Raw genomic sequence first — 24,077 nt, forward strand, 5'->3', positions numbered from 1 at the left:
GGGTCTGAGCAGGCGCGGGCCGGCGCGGGCTTCGAGCGCTCCCGGCATACCTCGGGCGCCGGCGGTGGCGGCGGCGGCGGCGGCGGCGGCCAGGTTAGGCGAGGCGAGGCGAGGCGAGGCGGAGGAGGACCGTGTGCGCCGGCCGGTGGCGGGTAGAAGTGTGAGTGCGGCGAGGTACGAGAAGGAGCCGGGCCGGTGGGGCCGCCGCCGCCGCCATGCAGGAAATCATCGCCAGCGTGGACCACATCAAGTTCGACTTGGAGATCGCGGTGGAGCAGCAGCTCGGCGCGCAGCCGCTGCCCTTCCCCGGCATGGACAGTGAGCGTGGGGCCGGCGGGCCAGGGGCGCAACCGACTCGGAACTGGGACCCCTTCCCCTCGGTCCTGGGACCCGCACGCGGGAGCCCACCTTCCTCAAATCTTTGATCCCCCGGGGGTGGTTTAAGATAATCTTCAGGAGGGCTGGACCATGTCCGGCTGTTCAAATAATTGTTGAATGAAGGCGGGTATCCTCTTTAAAAAATATATATTATTGATTTGAGAGAGGAAGGGAAAGGGAGAGAGAAACATCAACGATGAGAGAGAATCATTGATTGGCTGCCTTCTGCAAGCTTCCTACCGGGAATTGAGCCCACACCCGGGGCGTGTGCCCTTGACCAGAATCCAACCCGGGGACCCTTCAGTCTGCAGGCCGAGGCTCTATCCACTGAGCAAACCAGCCAGGGCAAGGCGGGTATCCTCGATTGGAAATCCTTCCCCCACCCCCCACCCCCACAAACTCCCCAACTCCTGGAAAGTACTGTGCAGCCTCCTCCCCACCTCCAGTGCCCTCACTGTGCTCTCCCCTTTGGCGGAGTCTGGAAGACCCGTCAGACTCTCAAGCTCCTTCTTCTCCTAGGACTCACTCCTGGGAGCCTATCCCTCCGTTCTTTTCTGGACTCCAACTCTGGGTCTTTCATCACACCTGGCAGGTGCCCGAGCTCCCTTTTCAGACTTTTTGAAATGCGAACAAGTGACACCTCCAGGATCCCCAGTTCCACCGCCTTGAGTCCGTCCTAGCAAAATCGGCCTGCAGCCCAAAAGCCAAGGAATCCCTTGCAAGTTAATAAGTAGAGGCAAGAAGGTGGCCTTCGGAAATGCTCTCTGTGGGTTTTCAGCAATTCTGAAATGCCTGCTGATAGACAAAACTTTGTGAAACCGAAAGGTTTATTCTGTTAGCCACGGCCGTTGAATTACTGGGCTCATTGGAACAGCTAACCCTGATCCCACTGACTTCCACCGCATGCACCCCACCTGTGTTCACTTGCTCCCCTCACCGGAACCAGCTGCATCTGTAGAAGCAAAGCACTGCTCCTTTAATAATTGCGTTGGTATTGCAAATTAAGAGTAGTCCTGCTTTTTTGTCTTCAGTTATATGCTCTTCCCTCCCTAATGGTGACATTCTCTCTCATTCTCCCCCCCCCCCCCCATATCTCTCTCTCTCTCTCTCTCTCTCTCTCTCTCTTTCTCTCTTTCTGTCTCTCTCTCTCTCCCCTCCTTAGAGTCCCCATTCATGTGTGTTTCCTGTGAGATCATTCCCTCCCTCTGCCTCACATTAAAGTGCTGGGGAATTAGCCCTCTGGAAGGTCCACACACCGGGTAATTTCCCTGATCTTGTGCTCCATCCTTCCTTCGCCCACTCACTCCCAAATCCTCGAAAGCATTTTTATTATAGGAGACTCTCAGAAAGCCTGTATAATGACTGCTCTTAACATATGTGTCTCATTTTGCATAAGCAACATTTTTCTTGCTTGGTTGGGCTTTGCTTTTTTTTTTTTTTTTTTTTGCCAGCCTATTTCCTGTATCATGAACATTTCATAGGTCAAAGGCCAGAAGGTTTTCCTCTCCCTGTCTTCATATGTCATCAGTAGCAATTGCACCTTGCTTTGTTGACCCTTCTCCCTTTCTCTCCTTTCTACAGAGTCAGGGGCTGCTGTCTGTGAATTCTTTTTGAAAGCTGCCTGTGGCAAAGGTAAGAGACCCCTGGTTCCTTGATGTTCCTCCTGAGGTGCCTTCTACCTCTCTCTCCCCTAGCAGACTTGTAGGCCATCAGGTCTCTAGCTTAAATTGCTTTCTCAAGAATAATAGTGTCCTTAGATGAAACTGTGGTTTGGATAGGGTAGGAACATGATGGGGTGTTCTGCCTGAAACCTAAAACACGGCACTGAACCTGGCTCTGAATCAGCTTTCTCACCTCACTTTCCCTGTGGCCACAAGCTGACCTATGACATGAACAGGAGCTCCTAGCACTGAGATGTTCAGAAACTTCCTCAAGTTTGTATGCAATGCATTTCTTCAGTTCTGTAGTTGATCTTTCTTGGGTATTGGAGGCTAAAGATGCAGCCCGCGTGGAGACAGACTTCTGCTGGTAGTCCTCTTTACCTCTATCTTTTAGGGCTGTTTCCCAAACTCACAGAGTTACTGAATGGCTGAGCCCAGTATCTGAGCCCAGACCTTTGTGATTCTACAGTCTGTACAGGCTCACTGTTCTCCATGTCCTCTCATCCAAAAAACCCCACACCCAACAATAGTCTGTCTCATGGAGTCTTGTTCATGCTAACCAGGCCCCCACAGAGGCTGCGTGAGCCAGTTTATTCATAAGGAGAAGTATTGGCTGGACCTTATATACTATACATAGATCTGGCCATTTTTCTTTTTCTAGGCAAATTTATTTGGTTACTAAATTTGATCACAGCTTGAAAGAGAACACAGAATTACAGCAAGATTGGTTTTAATGACTGATTTTGGCAAGTTTTGGTTCTATAACTCAGTCATTTATCACTGAGACGATAGACATACCTGTAGGTCAACCAGTTTGACCTCCAGCTTTCCAGTTGGAATCATCATCCCTGGGCTCATTCCCATGTCCTTGCTCAGTAATTCTGCCTTTCTGACCTGCCACCATCTGTTAGCAACTGTCCTTAACAAGGGCATTATGACTGTTTCTTTGTTAACTAATACAGTAGCCACTAGCCACATGTGGCTATTCAAATTTAAATCAATTAAAATTAAATGAAATTAAGAATGCAGTTCCTCAATCATACTAGTCATATTTCAACTGTTTAATAGCCACATGTGGCTACTGACTGCCATATTGGACAGCATAAATATAGAACTTCCATCATTGCAGAAAGTTCTGTTGGACAGGGCTGGTCCAGAAATTTCCCAGTCACAACCTCATTCTGGTTGGGCCTTCCCAGTAGTCTTGCCAGGCCACTACTTAGAAAGAGGACCTTCTCAGGGTATGGCTCTGTCCTGTCAGTAAGGATGATCACTCAGGTCCTACTGCAGAAGGCAGACCTCCCCCAGTTTGTATGCAATGCATTTCTTCAGTTCTGTAACTGATTTTCTTAGTTATTGGAGGCTAAGTAGGTACTTGTAACTAAAGATGGAGCCCACCTGGAGTCCAGGCTTCTACTGGTGGTCCTCTTTACCTTCTATCTTTTAGGCTAGAAGATAGCTTAAATAAAACTGGGGTTTCCCAAACCCCAATCTTTGTTTAACTAGCCCTACAATTTTTTCCATGTCCATATATCACTGGAACTATTCTTTAATTAAATAAAGAAATAAACCCACCCCTCCCCCACACCACTGTTGATCTTGTCAAGCCTCCATCTTAAATACAATCTGTGAAATCATGATGTTTTAGTTAGATTTTATTAAAACACATTAAAATAAAAGACATAACTTTAAACTTAAAATGTGTGCCCATGTACTGCCTAAAATCACATTGCCTTCTAGGGGCAGCCACCACCTTCTGGGACATTCTGGTTTTTGGTGCCTCAGGAAAGTGTGGGGAGAAGCGCCTTGGCTCCCCTAGGCCTAGTGCCCCTGGGCTCAGGGCTACATCTTTCTTCCTCCGCAGGGGGCATGTGCCCGTTTCGCCACATTAGTGGTGAGAAGACAGTGGTGTGCAAACACTGGCTGCGGGGGCTGTGCAAGAAGGGGGACCAGTGCGAGTTCCTCCACGAGTATGACATGACCAAGATGCCTGAGTGCTACTTCTATTCAAAGTTTGGTAAGGCAGTTCGGTAAGGTGTGGCCAGGCCCCTTCCTCCATCCAGAACCCGCCGCCCCCCGCCCCCCACCCCCAGCATCAGTAACTCTAGGGAGGCTCCACCAAGAACCAAGACCCAGAGGAGTTAAGCAACTGCTCAGGCACTCCGGGTATCTACCGTCTCCAATCTGTCCAGCTTCAGATGAGAACCTTAGGCATTGCTCTCCAGCCCTCAGCTGGCCTATTAGTCATGGGAAGTTATTCTCTAATAATCCCTACGTCTGTGTAGTGCTTCTGTGTGTTTTCTTGTTTATTTTTTGTTAATCCTCACCAGAGGATATTTTTTCCATTGACTTTTTTTTTAAGAGAGTGGGAGGGAGGGAATGAGAGAGAAATATTGATGTGAGAGAGACACATCAGTTGGTTGCCTCCAGGGCTGGGGATCAAACCTGCAACCCAGGTACATGACTTTGACCAGAAATCAAACTTGAGACCCTTTAGTGCGTGGGTTGGTGCTCTTACCAGTGAGCACACTGGCCAGGGTAGTGCTTCCGTTTTTTGAGCACTTTCAGGTAATTTGGGAATTTGAGATTAATGAGAGCCTCCCAGTAGGTGGGTGAGAGTGCAGCTGGCTAGAGGCCTTGTTTCTGCTCAAGTCTACCTTCTCCCTTAAACCAACTTCTTGTTGTGTGGCAACTGATTGCCTCCCTGAGTTGGTTTCCTTCTCCCTGAACATGTGATCCCAGGTAGTAGCTTGTCTGTCCTAAATACCCTTTAAGAATAGCAAGTTTGGGGAGCTGTATTCTGGAGGCAAAGAGCCCTACTCTTCACCTTGAAACTGAGATTGGCTTGATCCCTGCTTAGAGAACATGTGGCCTAAGTTGTCCTGAGTGAACTGCATGGAGAAGTAGAGACAGGCTGAGGGCAGTGGGCCTGGCACAGGGCTCGGCCAAGCTGTTGTGCTCTCTGATGGAACTAGAATCTGGCTCTCTGCTCTGAGTGAGGTTGACTAGGAAAAATCCTTGTTGGTCAGGACAAGGGCTAGCCCTTGCGGAGGGAGACTGGAAGCCTGGTGGAAGCCTGCTATACTCTTTGTGGTGGGCCGAGGAGTGCTAGACCTGCTGCACGCTTTCAAAGCACTGTTGTCAGAGGAGACGCTAATTATTACAGCAGCCCAACAGGCTTGGCTTGCTGGCTTATTAATTAGAGTTATGGCGCTTTTTTTTTTTTTGGAGAGGCAACACAAACTACAAAGTCATAGCACAGACAGAAATAGGACTCAGACTTCCAAGCTTCCTGTCCTCTCCTGGAGCCATCACTGAAAGAAAGCAGTGGCTTCTCAATGGGAACCTTCTTTCATCTGACCGCAAAGGCAGGAGCCAGCCCTCAGGGCAGACTCTCCAGGGTGCCTCTGCAAGCTCACCTGGGTCCCCTACTTCTCTGCTGATGACCATGGGCACAGCAGCCCCCCCCCCCCATCCCCCTCCTGACCTGGTGTAAACATACTGTCTGCAGCTCCTGTCACCTGTAACACAGGTGAGGGTCCCCCCGCTAGGCCCTGAAGAGACAGTGATGAAGAAGACAGGCCCATTTCCTGCCCCATGGTACTTTTGATCTAGTGAAGCCAGGGCAAGAGGCAGCTGATATGTCAGTGAGACAAGAGACACGATAAGTGCTCTGAAGGAGATAAACAGTGATGGAACCACATGAGGAATCTCCTTTAGGTAGAATGGTCAGGAAGGCCTCTCTTAGGAGGTGAGACCTGAGCTGGGATCTGAAGGCTAAGCAGGGGCCAATCCTGGCAGACAAGTGTCTTGGAACAGCTGGGGGCCATAGTGGCTGGAGGGGAGGAGGAAACGGGAGGGATGAGCTAGACCATGTAGGAACTTGGTGGGTCTGGGAAGGAGTTTGCATTTTCTCAGATTAGCATTTTATGTGTAACAGGTTGGAAAGGAAGGGCAAGCATGGAGGTGGCTGAACTGTAGCTGGTGAAAGATGCTAGTGGCAACTGGGCTGGTTGCTCCTAAGATAGCTCCTCTCACAAAGGCTTCATTGCCTTCTACCACAGGGACCCAACCTGAGTTCCAAAATCTTCCCTACTTTTGTCCTAAAAGGTAGACTCCTCAGACCTTTCCCCTGTCCAGCTAGTACATGTGAAAAGCTGATCCAAGTAGAACAGTAATTTCCTGGCCTCAACTGGTACGTTTGCACCTGAGCACACCACAGTCCCGGGACACCATCTTTGGTAAGGGATGGAGCCATGAGATATTTAATGAGTGTGTGTATACCTTGTGCCCAGCTCTGTCAGTGTCATTGACCCTGGTGACAGCATGGACACATGTGAAGGGAGGACCTTCACAGCACACATACAGGTCAGAAAACCAAGGCCCTGAGACACTCTATCAAGTCTCGGGGTTCGCCAGGCCAGGACTAGACACCAGAGCCACCTGGCACTCTTTGCCTTGGGAGAAACCGAGGTGGGTCTGGGTCCAGCTCTCCCAGGGCTGTCCTGGGTGGACACATGTTGGGTTTCCCTGCAGGGGAGTGCAGCAACAAGGAGTGCCCCTTCCTGCACATCGACCCCGAGTCCAAGATCAAGGACTGCCCTTGGTACGATCGTGGCTTCTGCAAGCACGGTAGGTGTCGGAGTGACTGGGCCCCCTGGCAAGAGGCCAGTCCTCCCTCTGCCCACATGACCTTCTTACCTGTCCTGCCTACACCAGCAAACATGGTGTTAGACATTTGGAGGCTAGTGAGGCTTTTTTACACTCAACTCACTTGAGCCTCCCAAAGCTCCTGGGGGCTACATTCTCTTCTGCATTTTCGATAAGGAAACTAGTATTTGAGAGGGTGTGTGTCCTGCCCACTGTCCCTATGAATAAGAGGCAAAGCCAGTATCTGACAATGGTCTGGGCAGGGCTCTGATTGGCAATGGGCACGAGAGCATCCCCTAAAGAGGGGGTGGTCTGAGTGCTTGACTCTGGCTCCACAGGTCCCCTGTGTAGGCACCGGCACACGCGGAGAGTCATCTGTGTGAATTACCTCGTGGGATTCTGCCCGGAGGGGCCCTCGTGTAAATTCATGCAGTGAGTAGCCAGCTCCTATCCCCCCAACTCCCACACTGCTCTTGCCCCAGGCCCTGCTGCCCTGTACATCTTTCCTTGGTTCAGCTGGGCTTTGGTCACTGGGTGGAGATAGCACAGTGCCTGGGGTAGCGATAGGAGGTTGGGAAGGGATCCCAGCTGCTTCCTGAGCTCAGGTGGCTGACTACACCAGCATTTAACCTTTCTTGGGCACAGCCATCAGGGAATCTGATGAAAACTATGGGCCCTGTGTTCCAGAGAAACTCATGCACACATAGCCTTGCATATTTTTAGGGCCCTCAGGTTAAGAACTTATGCTGTAGAGGAAGGGTACTATAATGTCAGGGCCTCCTATATGAATTACTGAGCTTGGGTTTCACATACACTAGTTCATGTAACTCTCACAAGTATGAAAGAGAATGTCCTTTTTCATACATGAGGAGACAGGCAGCTCAGCCACTGGCCAGGGTCACGTGGTGGTAGGGTGCGGTGCCTGGTCAGAGACAGGTCTGCAGGCCTCCAAAGCTAGGTTCTTACCCAGCAGGGCTCAGCACTCCTCTCCTGGGCCTCAGTGCACCTGTCACTTTGGGTGGTTGAGGGGATAGGGTGGCACAGGGTGCTGCCTCCATCCACACTGCCAACACCTGTACGGGAGCACAGTGTCCTGGTTGCTGCCACACGGTGAGTAAGTGACTTGGTCCCACTCCCTAGACGAAAGCCCAGGAGCCCAGAAGTGGCCCAGGGGTTCCTGCTTGTGGGGCAGACAGACATGTCCTCCTGGGAGTCTGTTAGAGAAGGTCTGGCCCTTGAGTTGGATCCTGCAGGGAAGGGTGTGTATTGGAAGGGCTCCCATGCTCAGAGCCCCTCGTGGAGCAGGCTCCTGCCTTCTGATACCCACAGCTGTTTCCTCATTCCTCTGAGCAGCACTTGCCCCAGGTCTCAGCCAGTTATAAACAGCTGGGTCTGAGCCCAGGCACGTCAGTGCTGTTCTTCCCACTGTCCTATGGCTTCAGGGGCAGAGCTGAGAGCCGACATTCACCCTACGTCCAGTTGGTTCATTTTTGTACTTGGGTAGAGACTGGCCATGATATTCCCGGGGCCAGAATTTGAGAACATCGCCTAGCCTAGCTCCTCTTTCATCTCTTCTTCTCTTGTTCTCATCCCCTCTGGTTGTTGGGTCACCAGCCCTCGATTTGAACTGCCAATGGGAACCACCGAGCAGCCTCCACTGCCCCAGCAGACGCAGCCTCCGTCAAAGGTACCGTGTTCTGGCCCTTCCTTGGCCCTATGGCATTGCTGGCCCTGGCAGTGCCCTTGCAATAGAGAACTCAGTGCCTGCATCAATGCCTGGTCTGTCATAGCCCCAGCTGGAGACCTGTGAGAGGGCTCAGGAGGAGGCAAGACAGTCATCCTGAGTTCCAGCAGAAAATTCAGGGAGCTGAGCAGTTCGTTATCTGCCTCTAGATTTGGAGGGCTGTCTGCTGGAGCTGAATGCCCACTTGGTTTCTCTTCCCTTGCTTGGCAAGTGCCTTGAGGCCACCTTGGAGCCAGAGTGGAAGGCAGCAGGAGCTCCACGTCTCTGCCGTTCTTGCTTCTGGTTCAGACCCTTTCCTTTACAAATGGAGAAACTGACACTCCTAGAGGGAGGGGCTTGCCTGAGGTGCCACAGCTGGGCAGGAGCAGATCTGGGAACAAAACCAAGGCTAGCTAGTTCTCTGGCCAGTGCTGTGATCACACTGTGGATGTTCCCAACGTCGGGGAATGCTGGGAACAGGGCTGAAGGACCAGCTGGCTCCACAAGGGGTCCAACAACCCCTTTTCTAGACAAGGGGTCCTACAACCCAGCAGTTGCCCGATTCCCCTCAAGCAGGAGGAAAGAGGAAAAGCCATGGACAAATGGGAGTCAGCGAATCAGCAGCAGCTGCACCCCCTGACCCTCACCCCACCCCCACCCCAGCAAGGGCATCCTAGGTTTGGTTACTGGAGTGGAGGATTGGAAACCCAGAGGAAAGGCTGGCCACTATGCTAGGCAGGGTCTCAACATGCTGAATAAACCCACCCGTGGACCTTGAGCCTAACCTCTTAGCTGGATGGACTTTGAACTTGTTGTCAAAGCCCCACCAGGCCTTCCTCACTGCTAGATGCTGAGTAGCCAGAAGAAATGTCTGCACTTGCCACACTGACCACCCCCATCCTCAGGAGGTTATGAGCTATCAGATAGAATTCCTTGTTAGCAAAGTTGGGAATTCTTGGGTGCTGGCGCAGCCGTGACAACCTGGGGGTTTCTAGCTTGGGATTCCTGTATTTTTGGAGGCTGGAGCCAGAAACCACTTGGTTGGGAGGTGGCCTTGCTCTGCAGTCCCACCCCAGGAGCCCCCATCCCCCTTGCTCATGTGACTCCTAGTGGAGGGCCCTCTCAGCCCTAGACCGCAGTTCAGCATGTCAGCCTCCAACTGTTTTTCTGTGACTGTTGCTCGCCGTGTAGGCTGCTAAACATCTGGCTGAACCAAGCGTTCATCCTGACCTGAAGCTAGAACCTCAGAAACAAAAGTAAGGCCTGCTCATGCCCTCGCCCCACTGCCCCAGAGACCTCCTTGTCTCTTTGGTGTTTTGTTTTCTACTTTTACTTTTCGTTTATGTGTGTCTGCATGGTATTTTTCGGGCAGCCGCTCCTGCCATCACCAGATGTTTCTATTCTGCCTGCTCTCCGGGGCCACCTCAGAAGCCCTTCTTCCTGTTGGTCATGCGGGAGCAGTCCCGCCCTCTTTTTTTCTGTCCCCATTGGTAGTTTGCGTGCACGTGTTTTCTGCAGTAAAACCGTGTTGTGTAACTCTTTCCAGCAAAATAACAATCCGCCATTACAAAGGTCGTCCTCCTTGATCCAGTTAACGAGTCAGAACTCTTCTCCCAATCAGCAGAGAGCTCCGCAGGTCATCGGGGTCATGCAGAGTCAAAACAGCAGTGCAGGCAACCGGGGACCCCGCCCATTGGAGCAGGTCACCTGTTACAAGGTGAGTCTTGGGTTGGGGGGTGGGGAGGGGTCTTCACAGTCAGTGTCTGTTCCCTCATTCTCCAAAGAGTTAATTTTGAAAAATGAAAAGTCTTTGTTTTTGTTAATTTTAACAGTAAAAGTGGGCCGTTATGGTGAGCTACTTTCTTCTACAACACACCAAGGCCAGGTACACGATTAAACACACAATGAATGGAGTGTACTTTCAAAAAAGGAAGGGAAGTCTGTCGAAGGCTAGGAATAAAGTGGAAGCACGAATCCAGGGACAAGTGAGCCCTGAAGCCTCTGATTGTCCTCAGATCCTGCGTAGGCACACTGAAGGGGAAAGCTTTAGGCCCTTCTCACCCCCTATACATACACACACACATACATAAAATAGGACACTCAGGGAAAGAGTAAACTTTTTAAAACCCCACTAGGAAACTTGTGTGTTATTCTTGGCTCTTGATGGGAAGGGGTGAGTGGAGTTCCTTGAGTTTATAGTCATTGGCAAGTCTTTCCATGAGTTGGGCCTGTATTTATGCCCTTGGTGAGGGCTAAAAAGCTAGTTTTCTCATCTAAAACAGCCCAGATGGGTCCTGGAACCTGGCTCTTTGATGAATTTATTCTCAACCCAGATCACACAGAATTCCCATAGCTAGAGTTCCAAAGAATGAGTTCACAATTAAAAGTCACAAAGCATAGAAGGAAACAAGCACCACCAAGTGAATCAGAAACAATGACTAATAGAACTAGACTTACAAAGACTTCAGATTGGGAATTGTTAGAAGAAATTCAAAGTTAGTCCATACTTTTAAAAATAAAAAATTTATGATATAGAAGTGTTTAAGATACAAAGTGAGGGTTGTCCCTTACTCCCACCTTGTCTAAAACAGCCACTTTATTTATTGTATTCTGTTCTTATGCTTTTTGGTTATGGTACCCCTTTACACTCCAAAATCCCTAAGGGGGATCCCACCAGGGACCCCACTTGGATAACTGCCCTTCTAAACTTTTATTCACAGAAAGACAAGGATGGTATGTATTTTAATATAAATGGGGTCCTAGTATGTATAGAGTTCTATACTTTTCTTTCTTTACAATATACTGTAGATCTATCAGTACTGTAGATCTATCCTGTATACTATCAGTATATGTAAATCTAATCTTTTTCAGAGACTAATCATATTTTATTGTATCAGTTCTGTTAGTAGACAGTTAAGTCATAATTTTTACAGCTAAAAATAGTGCTAAATCTGATACTTAGACATTTGTGATCTCTTGTCTGATGTCAGTAGCATCCATGCCTGCAAGTAGAAGGCCTGAGTAGAAGGCATATATTTAAAATGTTCATAGAAAAGTCAATTCACTGGACACTTCCCGTGGCCATCAGACACTCACTGAGCACCTGCTCTGTGCCAGCTCTGCTGAGGAAACAGACTGCTGCTACTCTATCCTGGGAGGGCTTTTTGTTCTCAGGAAGGCTGGGCCCAAAGACACTAAAGTTAAAAGTGCACATGGATTCAGGGAAGGCCTCAGATTTCTAAGCCTGGGCCATAACAGGGGAGGCAAGTACAGAGGGGAATGAGAAAGTGGTATCTGTCCTTGCAGAGCAGCTTCTAACCAGTCAGTTCCCAAGTACTTCTTGCCTCGCTGTAGGACTCTTCAGCAGGGCTCTGTGAAGCAAACTCTCCTAAGTGTTGGAACCTCAGAAAGCTGGGGTGAGGACCTGCCAACCTCTTCTTACCAGGGGCACTTTACAGCTAATATTAAAGTTGCCTTGTGGGAATCCTGGACTCCCCAGGATCAGCTGTGGAGTCTGATGGACATGCCAAGTGCCATGAATGGGCCCACACAGTCCCTCCCTCTGGTCATCACATCAGCCAAACGACTAACTGGCAGCTACAGGGGCCACTTGTCCACACAGGTCACAAGTCCAGGTAAAGACTTGGAAACATGAGGACAGCAGGCTTGGGAATAGAGCAGCCAAGAGTTCTAGGCAGTAGTGACCAATTAGAGCCCCACCCTCCAGGAAGTGCCGAGGAAGCAGGGGTTGCAGGGCACTGAATGGGTTAGTGCAGAGTGGGTGCCCCTACCACGTCCAGACCCCTTGTTTGGTGCTTGAGGATGCCATTTGCTTCCTTTCTTAGAATTCTCCTTTTTGAGGAGCAAAAAGGTTGAATGAAGTAAAAATAAGGCAGGTACTGGATAATCAGAACCAGGACAAATCAGGGTCCATGCTAGATTTTTAAGGTGATTTTACCGGGTCTGTTCACCCAAGTCTAACCATTTTGTCCCATCTCTGCTCCTGTGACCGAAACCTGTCCCCAGGGATAGCTTAGGCAGGTGTGCAAGAACCAGGAGGGGAAATCTGGGTGTAGCCCACACAGTGTCCACAGCAATGAATCCCCCCCTGTATTGGGGGAGGAGCCTGGTAGCTTCTCTGTCTCTGTCTCTCTCTCTCCCTCTTCTTGTTCCCTCCCATCGCCAGGCAGTCCCAGAATGTGCCTCACAGGTAAGTGGCCAGCCATGCAGAGAGGCTGCATTCCTGGACAGGTGGAGCAGCTCTGGTGCTGTGGGCTTCTTCCTACCACCTTGAGAGCCCTTCTGCGGGCAGGTCCCATGTGCCCAGCCAGCTGAAGGAGCTCACTACTGTGTGCTCTCGGATCATCCTTTGGCTGCAGGGGTCTCTCCCATTTGACAAGTTTTTGGCCGCAGTTTCTATACCACCTTATCTTCTGTAGCTTTATCCTTATATTTCAATGAAACTCTGTACCACTGAGAATTTCAGAGTCCTTGTTCCCAACCTGGTATTTGATGAGTGCCACCATAGTTGAAAACTGCATTTGAAAATTACTTTTTTTTTTTTTTTTTTGCCTTCTTCTTTCCTTCCTACTGTTCGCAGTGTGGTGAAAAAGGACACTACGCCAACAGATGCACCAAAGGGCACTTGGCCTTTCTCAGTGGACAGTGACAGCAGCTGGAGACAGCTCAGAACAGCCCAAAGGGCCCCATTTCGGGGACCACTCTGGGCCATCCTTGGGATTGTGCATTTAACTGTTCAATGCCAGTGTTAGTGCAACTCTGGCTGGAGCTGGTAGGCAAGCACACTGGCGTTTATCAGTCTGAGGGGCAACATCTGTCAGTTTCCCTACCATTTTGCTGTAGTCTCTTTTAAAAAGGGAACATGTGCTCCAGTTGTCCCTCAAATCAGCATCATGTGTGTCTAGGCATCAACATCTGTCTGGGACTTCCTGAACACTGCTCTCTGGAGAGGAGGAAGTTGTGGGGAAGAGCTTACACAAGCAGTTCTGTATGAAAGATGGCCCTTTCCCTTGGGCCTCATTAAACACTTCTTGGTGACCCCAGGGACTGGTGGGTCCTCAAAACTGAGGCTAGGTCACGCCTGCTTCCTCCATGTCCTGCTGAATTCAGAAGCTGTGCCTATCAATGTGATTTGAACGAGGCAGCCCTTCAGGGCAAACTCAAGTGGGCTTGTTGCCTCAGCCTGGTCCTGTTCCAAGGTGGCAGCGATTGAGGAGGGGTGCAGGGCTCTCCAGTATGAGGGTCTTTTTCCTCTAGGCTTATTTTCTTGGGGCACATGCTTAACAGTGTTTAAGGTATACCTGAAGCTGAGCTACAGGCCACCCTTAAAGGGGTGACATGATCCACCTGTGCACCTACCTCCTGCCCCTCAAGCATCTGTACTGTCACTCAGACACCTTTTGGCCTATGGAGACCACCTTAAGCCTGGAAATGTGAAACTATCACCTGGAACTTGCTGGGCAAGGGGACCTATCCAAGTTCAATTATAAGAACAATTTTTATGAGGTTGATTAAAGCTTGTTTTTTAAGTTGTGTCTCATTGCTTCAGACTCCATGCCAAGGAGAGGATCTTGCTATTGGCTGATCCACTAGCTGCCTGGCTCAAAGCTTTGACATTGGTGCCTGCTTATCCCCTTTCAACGAATGACTTCAGAAGTGAAGTGATGCTGCCGGTGAAAGGTCTTTTTGCTGGTAGGTCTCCTTACTTCATCTCAAATGTTGGATGGTATTTATTCAAATTCAGGTCTAGGAGAAAATGAGCCACAGCATCTCACCCCCTTATACTCCATGGAGTATATAGGCTCACCATAGGCCCCTTAACAAGAACTGAATCTGGCCTTCACATTTTACTGAGGCCTTTGATAAAGGTAAGGAAAAGTGCTGTATATGGGCTCTCAGGGCCTGTGCTTTCCCTCCCTTAGATCATCCCACTAAGCTTCCATCAGGCACATACCCAGGAGTAATGAAGAACAATGGTGAGGAAGGCATTCTTAGGAATACAGGACTTCTGCTTTATACTATAGCAGTTAGGTGACAAAAGGCCAAAAGTGCTCAGGACACACAAGACAAAGAACAGGGAAACACTTGAAAGAGTACTGCTAAATGACCCTCCTAGTGAGCTGGGGCAAAATCCCAGTGATGTGGGTGTCACCAAGGCTTCATGATTCGATGCCCTGTGCTGATAGTCCCCCTTCAGGAGTGGTAAGGCAATCTTGTCCCACCTTGTGCAAGGGACCTGAAGTGAGGGGAAATGGCCAAACCAGTGAAGCAGCCCAGTACCAGCCACCTTTTATTAGGTGTTACATTACAATATGAAAGGATTCAGAGGTGCTGGGCAAAGGTCATGGTCAGGAATGTGGAGTCCACACTGGGCCCTCTTCAGTGGTACTTGCGTCGTCGCTCATGCTCTGAAGTTAGAAAGTCAAAAGTAAATTTCTTCAAAGGTACAGGGAAAGCACAAAACGAGAGGGGAAGCATCGAGCTAAAATCATAAAGCCATCCTGAGAATTCCTTTCAGAAAATAACCTAGTACCTGCCTGTCAGGGTCTCAGTGGAACTGCTGACCTGAGGACATAAAGGCATCTCAGGTGCTCATCTGCTCCCTGGCCAGCCTCTTCCTTCCCAGAAGAACACCCACTCAGATAATGGCCCCCAAGAACCTGTCCAGTCCTTTGGAGCCAGCATCACCCCAGATGCCACAGATGGGGCTGGACACTATCAGAAACAGCCATGAAACCCAGTCACCAATGACACTTTCTGGCATCTCCCACGGGACAAGCTCCTCTTGGATCTCAGAACCAGGAACAGCTACACTTCTCCAGAGCACTGCCCAAACAGACTGTACCACTCAACTTCCCTCTGCTTGGGCTGCTAGGAAAATGAAACCAAATTTTCCATCAACCTTTGGCAGAGCCTGCAGTATCTTATAGAATGCTTCCTAAGTATTACCTTAACCCCAGCTTCATCTTATTTTTCTGTGTATTTTCTCTTTGCCACAATTTTCTCACTTAAAATCCTAAAAACTATATTCTAACAAGTCCCTCCAATTCTTCAGCTGTCAGTAGAATAGTGGACTAAATCTGACAGTGAGCCAATGCTACCCTCTCATGGGAAACCCCACTAAAGGCAAGGTAACCAAAGACACTTACTTAGTTCCTTATAAGAACGGCAGTAGTTGAAAAACACATAAGCTGCCAGCACCATAGAAACCCCAGCAATGCCCCCTTTCTTCACATTGATGTACTTGTTGTAATACCTGTGGTAACCTGCAAACAGAAGAGAAGATCATGCAATGCAAAATCGAATCTGGCTTAATTCAGGGACCCAGTCCTGCTCTAGCTTTTTAAGCCACTGACCCTACATAGATTCTCGGGCTCATAAAGGGAAAAACATAAATGCCCCCACGGAGTGTTGGGTCCCCACAAGCCCAGGAGAAGCTCCAGCTAGGCCCACCTTAATTCTGCCCCTACCCTTTGGCCCTCATCTTGTAGATTTGGTTTAGCCTGTCAGCCTTTGATCCTACCTCACCCTCACCTCCAGCCTTGGGAAACCCTTACCCTAATTCTGACTGAGAATCCAATCCCCAGTAAGGGCCACTCAGGGAAGAAGGCTTTGTGCTTTTCTCTTTATTAGGTGCTCCCATCAGTGAGGGGACAAACCATATCTGCCTTGTTGGGGCTCATGGCCCAGTAGATAGAAAAAGACTGAAATGATCACAGAAGGCCACAGTTTGTAACAGTGAGGGACGCTGTGAAGAAGCACTGCAGAGAGCTATGAGCATGAACAGGACACAGTCACCTCCATGGAGTCGGGGACTACTGTAACTATAGGGAAAAGGTAGAGTTCTAATCTGAGGGCAAAACTGAGGAAAGGCCTCAGGGCAGAAGGAAAGATGGCACATAAAAGACAGCCACAGGGAGGTCAGTATTAGAAAGAAAAACACAGAGGGAAGCCCCTGAGAAGCTGGAGACCTTGCATAATGTGGGTCTTTAGTCTTGGAACATGACATGGGTTCCACAGGACTGATCTGACTGTGAGCCAGACTGATCTGAGCTGTGCACTTTAAAATGCACAGACATGAAGGACAGACCATTTCAAATATTCATCATGGAAGTTTTGCTTCGCAGGAAGATGAGCATTATACTTTAGACTGATGTCCACTATGCTTCACTCATTTTTTTCTTAAAGAAGTCTAATAATGTGAAAATGCTCATAGACATTTCTCTAAGATGAAGGCAATGGTACTGATCTCAAGCAATAGAAAATGTTTTCTTGGCTGAAATATCTCAGAGCCAGTCTTTGACAGGACCAAACATGAAATTCAAAAGCTAACGACCTCTCCCTATCATCTACATAACTTACTGGTTTGAGACAAGGCCTTTACCACCCAAATTAATTCAGGAAAAAGAAATCTGAAGAACCAGAGAATTGCTTTTGTTTACACATATCCAAAAGGCTCTGACCTCTTTGAAATGCTCCAGCAATGCCTTTAGGGGTGAAATCCCGCATCATTATCCAGCTTGGCAGCTCCCCTAATTTGACTTCCATCAGTCTCTTCTCCTTCAGTGGCACTGATTAGGAAAAGCAAAAATACATACTGAAAAATCTCCAAATAATACAAATAGCATCCTTTTATGTCACTCAACCATTCAATAAAGGGATATTTGATAACATTACTACATAGAGGCTGGACATAAGTAATATTATGAATAAATATGTCACACCAAATTCACTATTTTAAGCCAGAGTCCATATAATGGTAGAACTGCTGTAGTGACAGATTTATTAATAAACAGGATTTTGGCTGAGGCCGGTTTGGCTCAGTGGATGGAGCGTCGGCCTGCGGACTGAGGGGTCCCAGGTTCGATTCCGGTCGGGGGCACGTGCCTGGGTTGTGGGCACATCCCCAGTGGGAGGTGTGCAGGGGGCAGCTGATCGATGTTTCTCTCTCATCGATGTTTCTGGCTCTCTGTCTCTCTCCCTTCCTCTCTGTGAAGGGTCAATGAAATATATTTTTTAAAAAAATAAATAAACAGGATTTTGAATAACAGCTTGCCTGGGAATAACTATGTAAAAGAACTAAGGACCACGAGGAAGAAAGTAGTAGAGGACAGAATAGAAAGATTACTGCAAAACTAATATTTACTTAACATATTTTAGCTCATTTAATCTTTGAAACAAGTAGTTGATGCCTTAATTTATAAGGTTGTGTGTGTGTGTGTGTGTGTGTATGGCGGGGGGGGGGCGGGGGGGGGGGTAACTCTGAGAAGTTGGCCAAAGTCACACAGCATGCAGGCAGTGGAGGCAGGATTCAACCTCAGGTCTGGTCCCCCTACTAAAGTGAGTTTGATTTCTACTACAGGTATCCTACCTGGGACCACAGATGTCAAATGATAGTAAAAACCACTCCAAATGATCCAACAGGCCCCAGATTATATCTCAATGAGTCTGAAGACTGGACAGAAAGGGTTTCTAGTTGAGGCTGTACTATACTCATCTCTGGGCTTAAGAGTAAAATAGAAAGGGGACTTGGGAGGGGGGTGGAGCTGCAAGTGTTCAGATGCAGATTTCCCTTCCCCCATGCTCCTCCAGAGGTCAACTTTATTATTTTTTTTATTTTTTTCTGCAAGGGGACAAGGACAATGAGTTACACCTGCCATCCCAGTGGGGTTACCTACAGCCCCTTCTCTACCCAGTGCCCTGGCTGGGACGATCATTTGCAGAGTTATCAGCCCACTGAGGGGATCCACATTGGGCCCTGACTCCCAACTCTTGGACAGGGAAATGCAGGGAGCGAACCCACCTGGCCCAAACTGGCCAAGCCCCTCCTGCTCCTGAAAGTGCTCTGCTTGTCGCAGAGTCCTTAGAGTGTGGGTGCTCATGTGCGAGGTGGCTCCGATTGCCCACCCAGGGCCACAGGGAGCTCACACCAGCATATGGTTCTTAGCTGAGGATTTGCACACCTGCCCAAGGACTGTTGCTAAGAAGCTCCCGGCCCAGCCCTGTGAACAAATTTCCAGGCAGGAGACCCTGTGCCGGTCAGTCCCACCCACCTCATTAAGCCCCCAGAACAGCCTCATCATCCAGAGGAAAAGGAAAAGCAAAGTGCTTAGTATCTCACCCGAGGTCCCCAACTGTAAGCCGGGACACAGGTCAGACTGCTGCACACACAGAACACAAATGTATGCCGGCCAGGCGCGCTAGGACTGTCAGGCTATAAACTATTCTTAGTGCCCACTGTTCTGAGCACTGAGTGTAGAAATAGCCACTTCCTCTGTGCCCTGATGTCTGTGGTGCCAGCAGATCCAGCACCTGCAGGGCAGCCAGAGATCAACTCTAAAAAGCTGCCTTCAGAGCAAGGAGTCAAGGACTAAAGTTCCTTCTTAATGACCAGCCACAGAACCCAGACTAAATCATTCCAAAGTTTCTTTTCCATTTTGGGGATCCAAGGAAAGACGAATGCTCCCTGAAGACCAGCCTCAAGAGTCCACTGAGGGAATCCCACAGGCTTCCTAACACCTCCCAACCCTTAACAAGGGCAAGGGCTGTCAGGCCATAAAGAGAAATACAAGGCTTAACGGCAGCTTCAGATCTGCTACAGGTCGTCTGGAGAACTGGACCCTGGCATTGGTGGATCAGACTGAGGCTTGTCACAACAGACCAGTGATAGATGGAGGCATAAGCCTGTGACTTGCATACATGGTTTAAGGGTTGCGGTTTAGGCTACCTGTCCCAAACAAACTGCCCCAACCTTCCACCTAGATTCATCCAACAAATATGGAACACCTACCATATGCCAGGTAGCACACCAAGCACTGTGAATACAGTACTGACTGCAGACGAGAGACTTGCTCTCAGGAGCCAACACTCTATGGAGTAAGGCAACCATCTCATATACACCCATCTTCCTGGGCTCATCATACAAAACCGTTTCTGTTTCTCATATGCAACATAATTATTTTCACTGATGCCTTTGCACTTGCAGTGCCCCTGGTTCATCACACAGCTATCTCAACTTAAATATCATCTCCTAAAAGGCCTCTTCCCTGCCCTCTTTATCTCAAATGCCAGCACTTTCTTTCTATATAATCAGTGAGCTAATTTCCTCATCTGTAATGGTTTATTACAAGGATTAAATGAAAATCTGTATAAAAGCAATTGGAACAGTGCTCAGAATTGTAAACTGTTATTATTACTATTAAAATCTCATTAAGGTTTACATGAAACATTTTTTAAAAAGAATAAGAGTTGCCCTAACCGGTTTGGCTCAGTGGATGGAGTGGCAGCCTGCGGACTGAAGGGTCCCAGGTTCGATTCTGGTCAAGGGCATGTACCTTGGTTGCGGGCACATCCCCAGTAGGGGGTGTGCAGGAGACAGCTGATTGATGTTTCTCTCTCATCGATGTTTCTAACTCTCTATCCCTCTTCCCTTCCTTTCTGTAAAAAATCAATAAAATATATTTTTTTTAAAAAAAGAATAAGGGTAGAGAGAAATGCACATACAGTAAACCAAACTTTAGGATAACAGAAAGATGTGATTAGTTTAATTTTTGTAATGTCAGATGGTCTCAAATGAATGTTAAGATATGTTCCAAATCTCTGTTGGAGAGTTCAGTGTCACAGATATTAAACTCAACACCAAACAATGTTCTCCAAAAATGACCTATACCTTTCCCTGTCACCCTGATTGTTCTATTTTTAGGAAAGTTTAATAAGTACACATCTTACATTCCAGGTTTATCTTTACTTGAATAGGTAGGCTTTTAGTCTAAGGAATACTATATCACATTTCTTCTTGAATAAGAACACAGTAATACCTTTACTACACTCTCAAAGCCTTCATGCATGCAGCAAGGAGTACAAACATCATTCTAAAACCAACTCTGGCTTTAAATACGGCGTTGTGGTGGGGAGTGGTGATGAAGGTACAGATGGAACAAGAATAGCACAATGTTGCTAATAGCTGACACGGGGTGTGAGTACAAAGTGCTCCTTACATTATTCTGTTCCCTTTTTATTTTAAATCTTCCATAATAAAAGTTAAAAAGTGCTTTCAAAAATAGAACTATGTTGGGGAAATATGCAAAAGAATAACTATTTTAAATCAAAATGTTTTGACAAGTATAAGGCGGATGGCTCAAAAAAAAAGAAAAAGGCCACTTTTGGGCCCACTGCAGCTATCTTTTTCATATTCACACAAACTATGAAAACACATTCTGCATTCTCAGGACCACATTCAGAAATTAGCATGGTGCCTTGGCACATCAGAGGAGGAAAAAACCCAACAATTTAAACTTACTTTCTACATATTTATATCTCTGTAATATGAAGACAAGAGCATTTCCTTAACCAAAATTAAGAAATGTAGAAGCACAGGGGAAAAAAATACATTCATTTTTTAAATATATTTTTATTGATTTCAGAGAGGAAGGGAGGAGAAATAGAAATATCAATGATGAGAGAATTATTGATCAGCTGCCTCCTGCATGCCCCCTACTGGAGATCGAGCCTACAACCTGGAATCGAACCTGGGACCCTTCAATCCGCAGGCTGTCACTCCATCCACTGAGCCAAACTAGGTAGGGCAAAATTACATTAGTTTTAAGAACAAGTACAACACCATCACAAAACTCCAAGAGGCAATCAGATTCATTAGAGATAAGTATACACTTATTCCAAGAATTCCTTTTTTAGCCCTAGCTGGTTTGGCTCAGTGGATAGAGCATCAGCCACCGGACTGAAGAGTCCCGGGTTCGATTCCAGTCAAGGGTATGTACCTTGGTTGCAGGTACATGGATGTTTCTTTCTGTCTCTCCCTCTTCCTTCCACTCTCTCTAAAAAATCAATGGAAAAATATCCTCAGGTGAGGGAAAAAGAATATCTTTTATTTTTATTTTTTCTTAATCCCTGAAAATTTAAAAAAAATATTTTTATTGCCCTAACCGGTTTGGCTCAGTGGATAGAGCATCAGCCTGCGGACTCAAGGGTCCCAGGTTCAATTCCGGTCAAGGGCATGTACCTTGGTTGCAGGCACATCCCCAGTAGGAGTGTGCAGGAGGCAGCTGATCGATGTTTCTCCTCGTCAATGTTTCTAACTCTCTATCCCTCTCCCTTCCTCTCTGTAAAAACTCAATAAAATATATCCTTAAAAAAATATTTTTATTGATTTCAGAGAGGAAGGGAGAGGGAGAGAGAGACAGAAACATCAATGATGAGAATCATCTGGGGATCGAGCCCACAACCTGGGCACGTGCCCTTGACTGGAATTGAACCTGGGACCCTTCAGTCCATAGGTTGACACTCTATCCACTGAGCAAAACCGGCCAGGGCAGAATTTCTCTTTTAGCAGAAGACAAAGGCCTCAGTCCTTGGCAGCCATACTGGAACTCTCTCTCAACACTGCTGTGCAGTGCTATACACCCCTCTGCAGCCGCTGGTTCACACCAGTAGAGTGTGGTGATTACAGAGCAGACTCTAGAATTCAGTATTCTGAGTTTTGTGCCACTTTGTAGCTTGAGCAAGTTACTGCCCTCTCTGTGCCTGTTTCCTCCTTTGTAAAATAAGGATAAGAATAGTGCCCACCTTGGTGCTTGGCTTAGATACTGTGTAAATGGGAATTATTATTATTTGTCTTTCTGTCTATGAGCTATCTGAAGGTGGGAGCATCCACACACAGTTCCTGGTCATGACAGACTTTCAGTGAAGACTGTGTAAGGACCACAAGTATGGCCTGATTTTATGACTTCAACAAGCATATTGTTCATTTATATGAAGAGGCATAGAAATGCCAAGTGTCCTCTAGGTACTAAATCCAAACCAGAGGTTTGCCAGAGAGTTTAGGCTTTGCAGGCCACACAAGGACTCTGTAACACACTTTTTTTCTAAACATAAAAACCACTTTTAGCTCACAGACAAAAACAGACCTCAGGAAATCCAGCCTATTGGCCATAGTTTGCCAAGCCCTGTTCTCATCTATTGTTATTCATTCATTTTTATCACTTTATTTGCTAATGGCTTTATGCTCTGGCAACAGATATCATCTACAAGATCATCATTATTTAAGAGGCTTTGGACTCCAATTCTTTTCCCTAGGGTGATGCTGAATGGGCCAGATGTGACAGGACCAAGCCCAAAAGTCAGAGTTTAAGCTGGGATGAGCATCACGCACCTGTGCACCAGGCAGTATTCCAAGTACCTTACGTGTACGTACTAAGTTGTTAAATCCTTAGTCCACAGTGCTATTCAGGTCAACCCTCCGCTTAAATAAGATGCCAAGTCTCAATGCTTCCTTTTCACATGTCTTTTTTTTTTTTTTTTTTTTTTTACATGTTGTCTTATTTAAATCAAAACCACAACAAAACCACCTATGGATAAATAGTCTCGTGCCCGTTTTCACAGATGGCAAAAACAGCATCATTCATCTTTTCTGATCCCCTCTTCATTTCTCCAGGCTGAGATTAAGAATACAGAAACTGGCCCTAGCTGGTTTGGCTCAGTGAGCCTCAGCCTGGGGACTGAAGAGTCCCGGGTTCGATTCCAGTCAAGGGCATATGCTGGGGTTGTGGGCTCGACCCCCAGTAGGGGGCATGCAGGAGGCATCCGATCAATGATTCTCTCTCATCATTGATGTTTCTCTCTCTCTCACTCTCCCTTCCTGACACCAACAAAAATATATATTTTTTAAAAAGAATACAGAAACAGGGTAAGACACACATAGGTCAATCAAAACTCTGCCTATGTCATGCTGTGATCTCGGGCAGGCCACACCACATGGGATCAACATTCCTGGCAGTGACTTCTTGAAAAGGCTAATGTGAGGATCGGGCTTATGCTTATACATGGTTACCCTACTATTTAAAAAAAAAAAAAAGTGTGCACAATCCCATGAGTGTAGAGATTCATTCATATGTGCCACCGAAAAGCCTGCCAGTCCTCAGACCATCCTTGTGGTTCAAGCTCAGTTTACCACGAGGCCCCCAACTCCTAGGTGTGAATCCCAGCTCAGTCCTCTCACTGGCTGTGACCTTGAGTAGTCACTTCACCTTCGCGAGCCTATTCAGCGCATAGTCAACATCTATGCGTCTAACCTTTCCTTGTGTTAGGTACTGTCCTAGGCATTAAACTTCTCCTGGAGCTTCATGTGAGTTTCACCTTTGGAAACAAGTATCTGCACATAGGGTTCCAGTGCAAAGCGCCTGGGTCGCGGCGGGGACGAGAGCAGCTATTCCTTAGCGAGGAGAGGAGAGGAGAGGTTGGGAGTCCCGAGGCGGCGCGTTCCCAAGCCCAGAGGCGCGTTGCCCGGCTGCCCTCGCCCTCCCTGCCACAGCCCGGAGGTGCGGTCGGAGAGCAGAGAAAGGTCGGGCAGCGCAGGACCCTTGCAGAGGGTCCGGTGCGCGTCGGGTGAGTCGCGGCGAAGGCCCGCAGCAAAGGCAGGCGCTCCGCAGCTCCCTCCCCGCCCAGGGCGTCTGTAAGCCTCGGACCGGCGCCAGCCTCCAACCTGACAGGCCCTCACCGGCTCTCCGTGCTTACCGACTGACGCCATCTTGGAGTCCGGGGTGTCCGCTCTGCAGGGCCGCGCAAGGACTGCTGGGTAAGGCGCACGCGCCCCGGCGTGGGGTCGTGGAGCGCAGAGGCTCACGGGAAGC

General features: G+C 48.1%; 2 protein-coding genes and 1 non-coding gene across 5 annotated transcripts; 1 reads left to right on the forward strand and 2 right to left on the reverse strand.

Moving 5' to 3' along the window:
- Window positions 1–78: 78 nt before the first annotated feature.
- Window positions 79–13,164, forward strand: CPSF4 (cleavage and polyadenylation specific factor 4). 3 transcript variants are annotated; one of them, XM_070412590.1, is made up of 8 exons: window positions 79–318; window positions 1,960–2,010; window positions 3,904–4,056; window positions 6,576–6,671; window positions 7,028–7,121; window positions 8,304–8,376; window positions 9,959–10,129; window positions 13,013–13,164. In XM_070412590.1, exons 1-8 carry the CDS (start codon window positions 216–218, stop codon window positions 13,079–13,081), a joined length of 810 nt encoding a protein of 269 aa, XP_070268691.1. In that variant the 5' UTR covers window positions 79–215; the 3' UTR covers window positions 13,082–13,164. The 3 variants fall into 3 exon arrangements, with proteins under 3 accessions (XP_070268691.1, XP_070268692.1, XP_070268693.1); XM_070412591.1 differs by having other exon boundaries at window positions 10,034–10,129; XM_070412592.1 differs by having other exon boundaries at window positions 10,037–10,129.
- Window positions 13,165–14,709: 1,545 nt separating this feature from the next.
- Window positions 14,710–24,068, reverse strand: ATP5MF (ATP synthase membrane subunit f). Its single transcript, XM_070412595.1, has 4 exons — window positions 23,962–24,068; window positions 16,896–17,003; window positions 15,582–15,698; window positions 14,710–14,840 (listed from the first exon to the last, which is right to left on the reverse strand). The coding sequence occupies exons 1-4, from the start codon at window positions 23,972–23,974 to the stop codon at window positions 14,812–14,814; spliced, it is 267 nt and encodes an 88-aa protein (XP_070268696.1). The 5' UTR covers window positions 23,975–24,068; the 3' UTR covers window positions 14,710–14,811.
- On the reverse strand, window positions 18,637–18,756 carry LOC139009654 (small nucleolar RNA SNORA43). The gene has a single exon (XR_011471375.1). It is a non-coding gene; the product is annotated as a small nucleolar RNA SNORA43 (small nucleolar RNA).
- Window positions 24,069–24,077: the final 9 nt, after the last annotated feature.

This window comes from Myotis yumanensis, unplaced genomic scaffold (assembly GCF_028538775.1).
Source record: "Myotis yumanensis isolate MYYU_CA2020_CCGP unplaced genomic scaffold, mMyoYum1.0.hap1 SCAF_4, whole genome shotgun sequence".
Classification (NCBI taxonomy): domain Eukaryota; kingdom Metazoa; phylum Chordata; class Mammalia; order Chiroptera; family Vespertilionidae; genus Myotis; species Myotis yumanensis.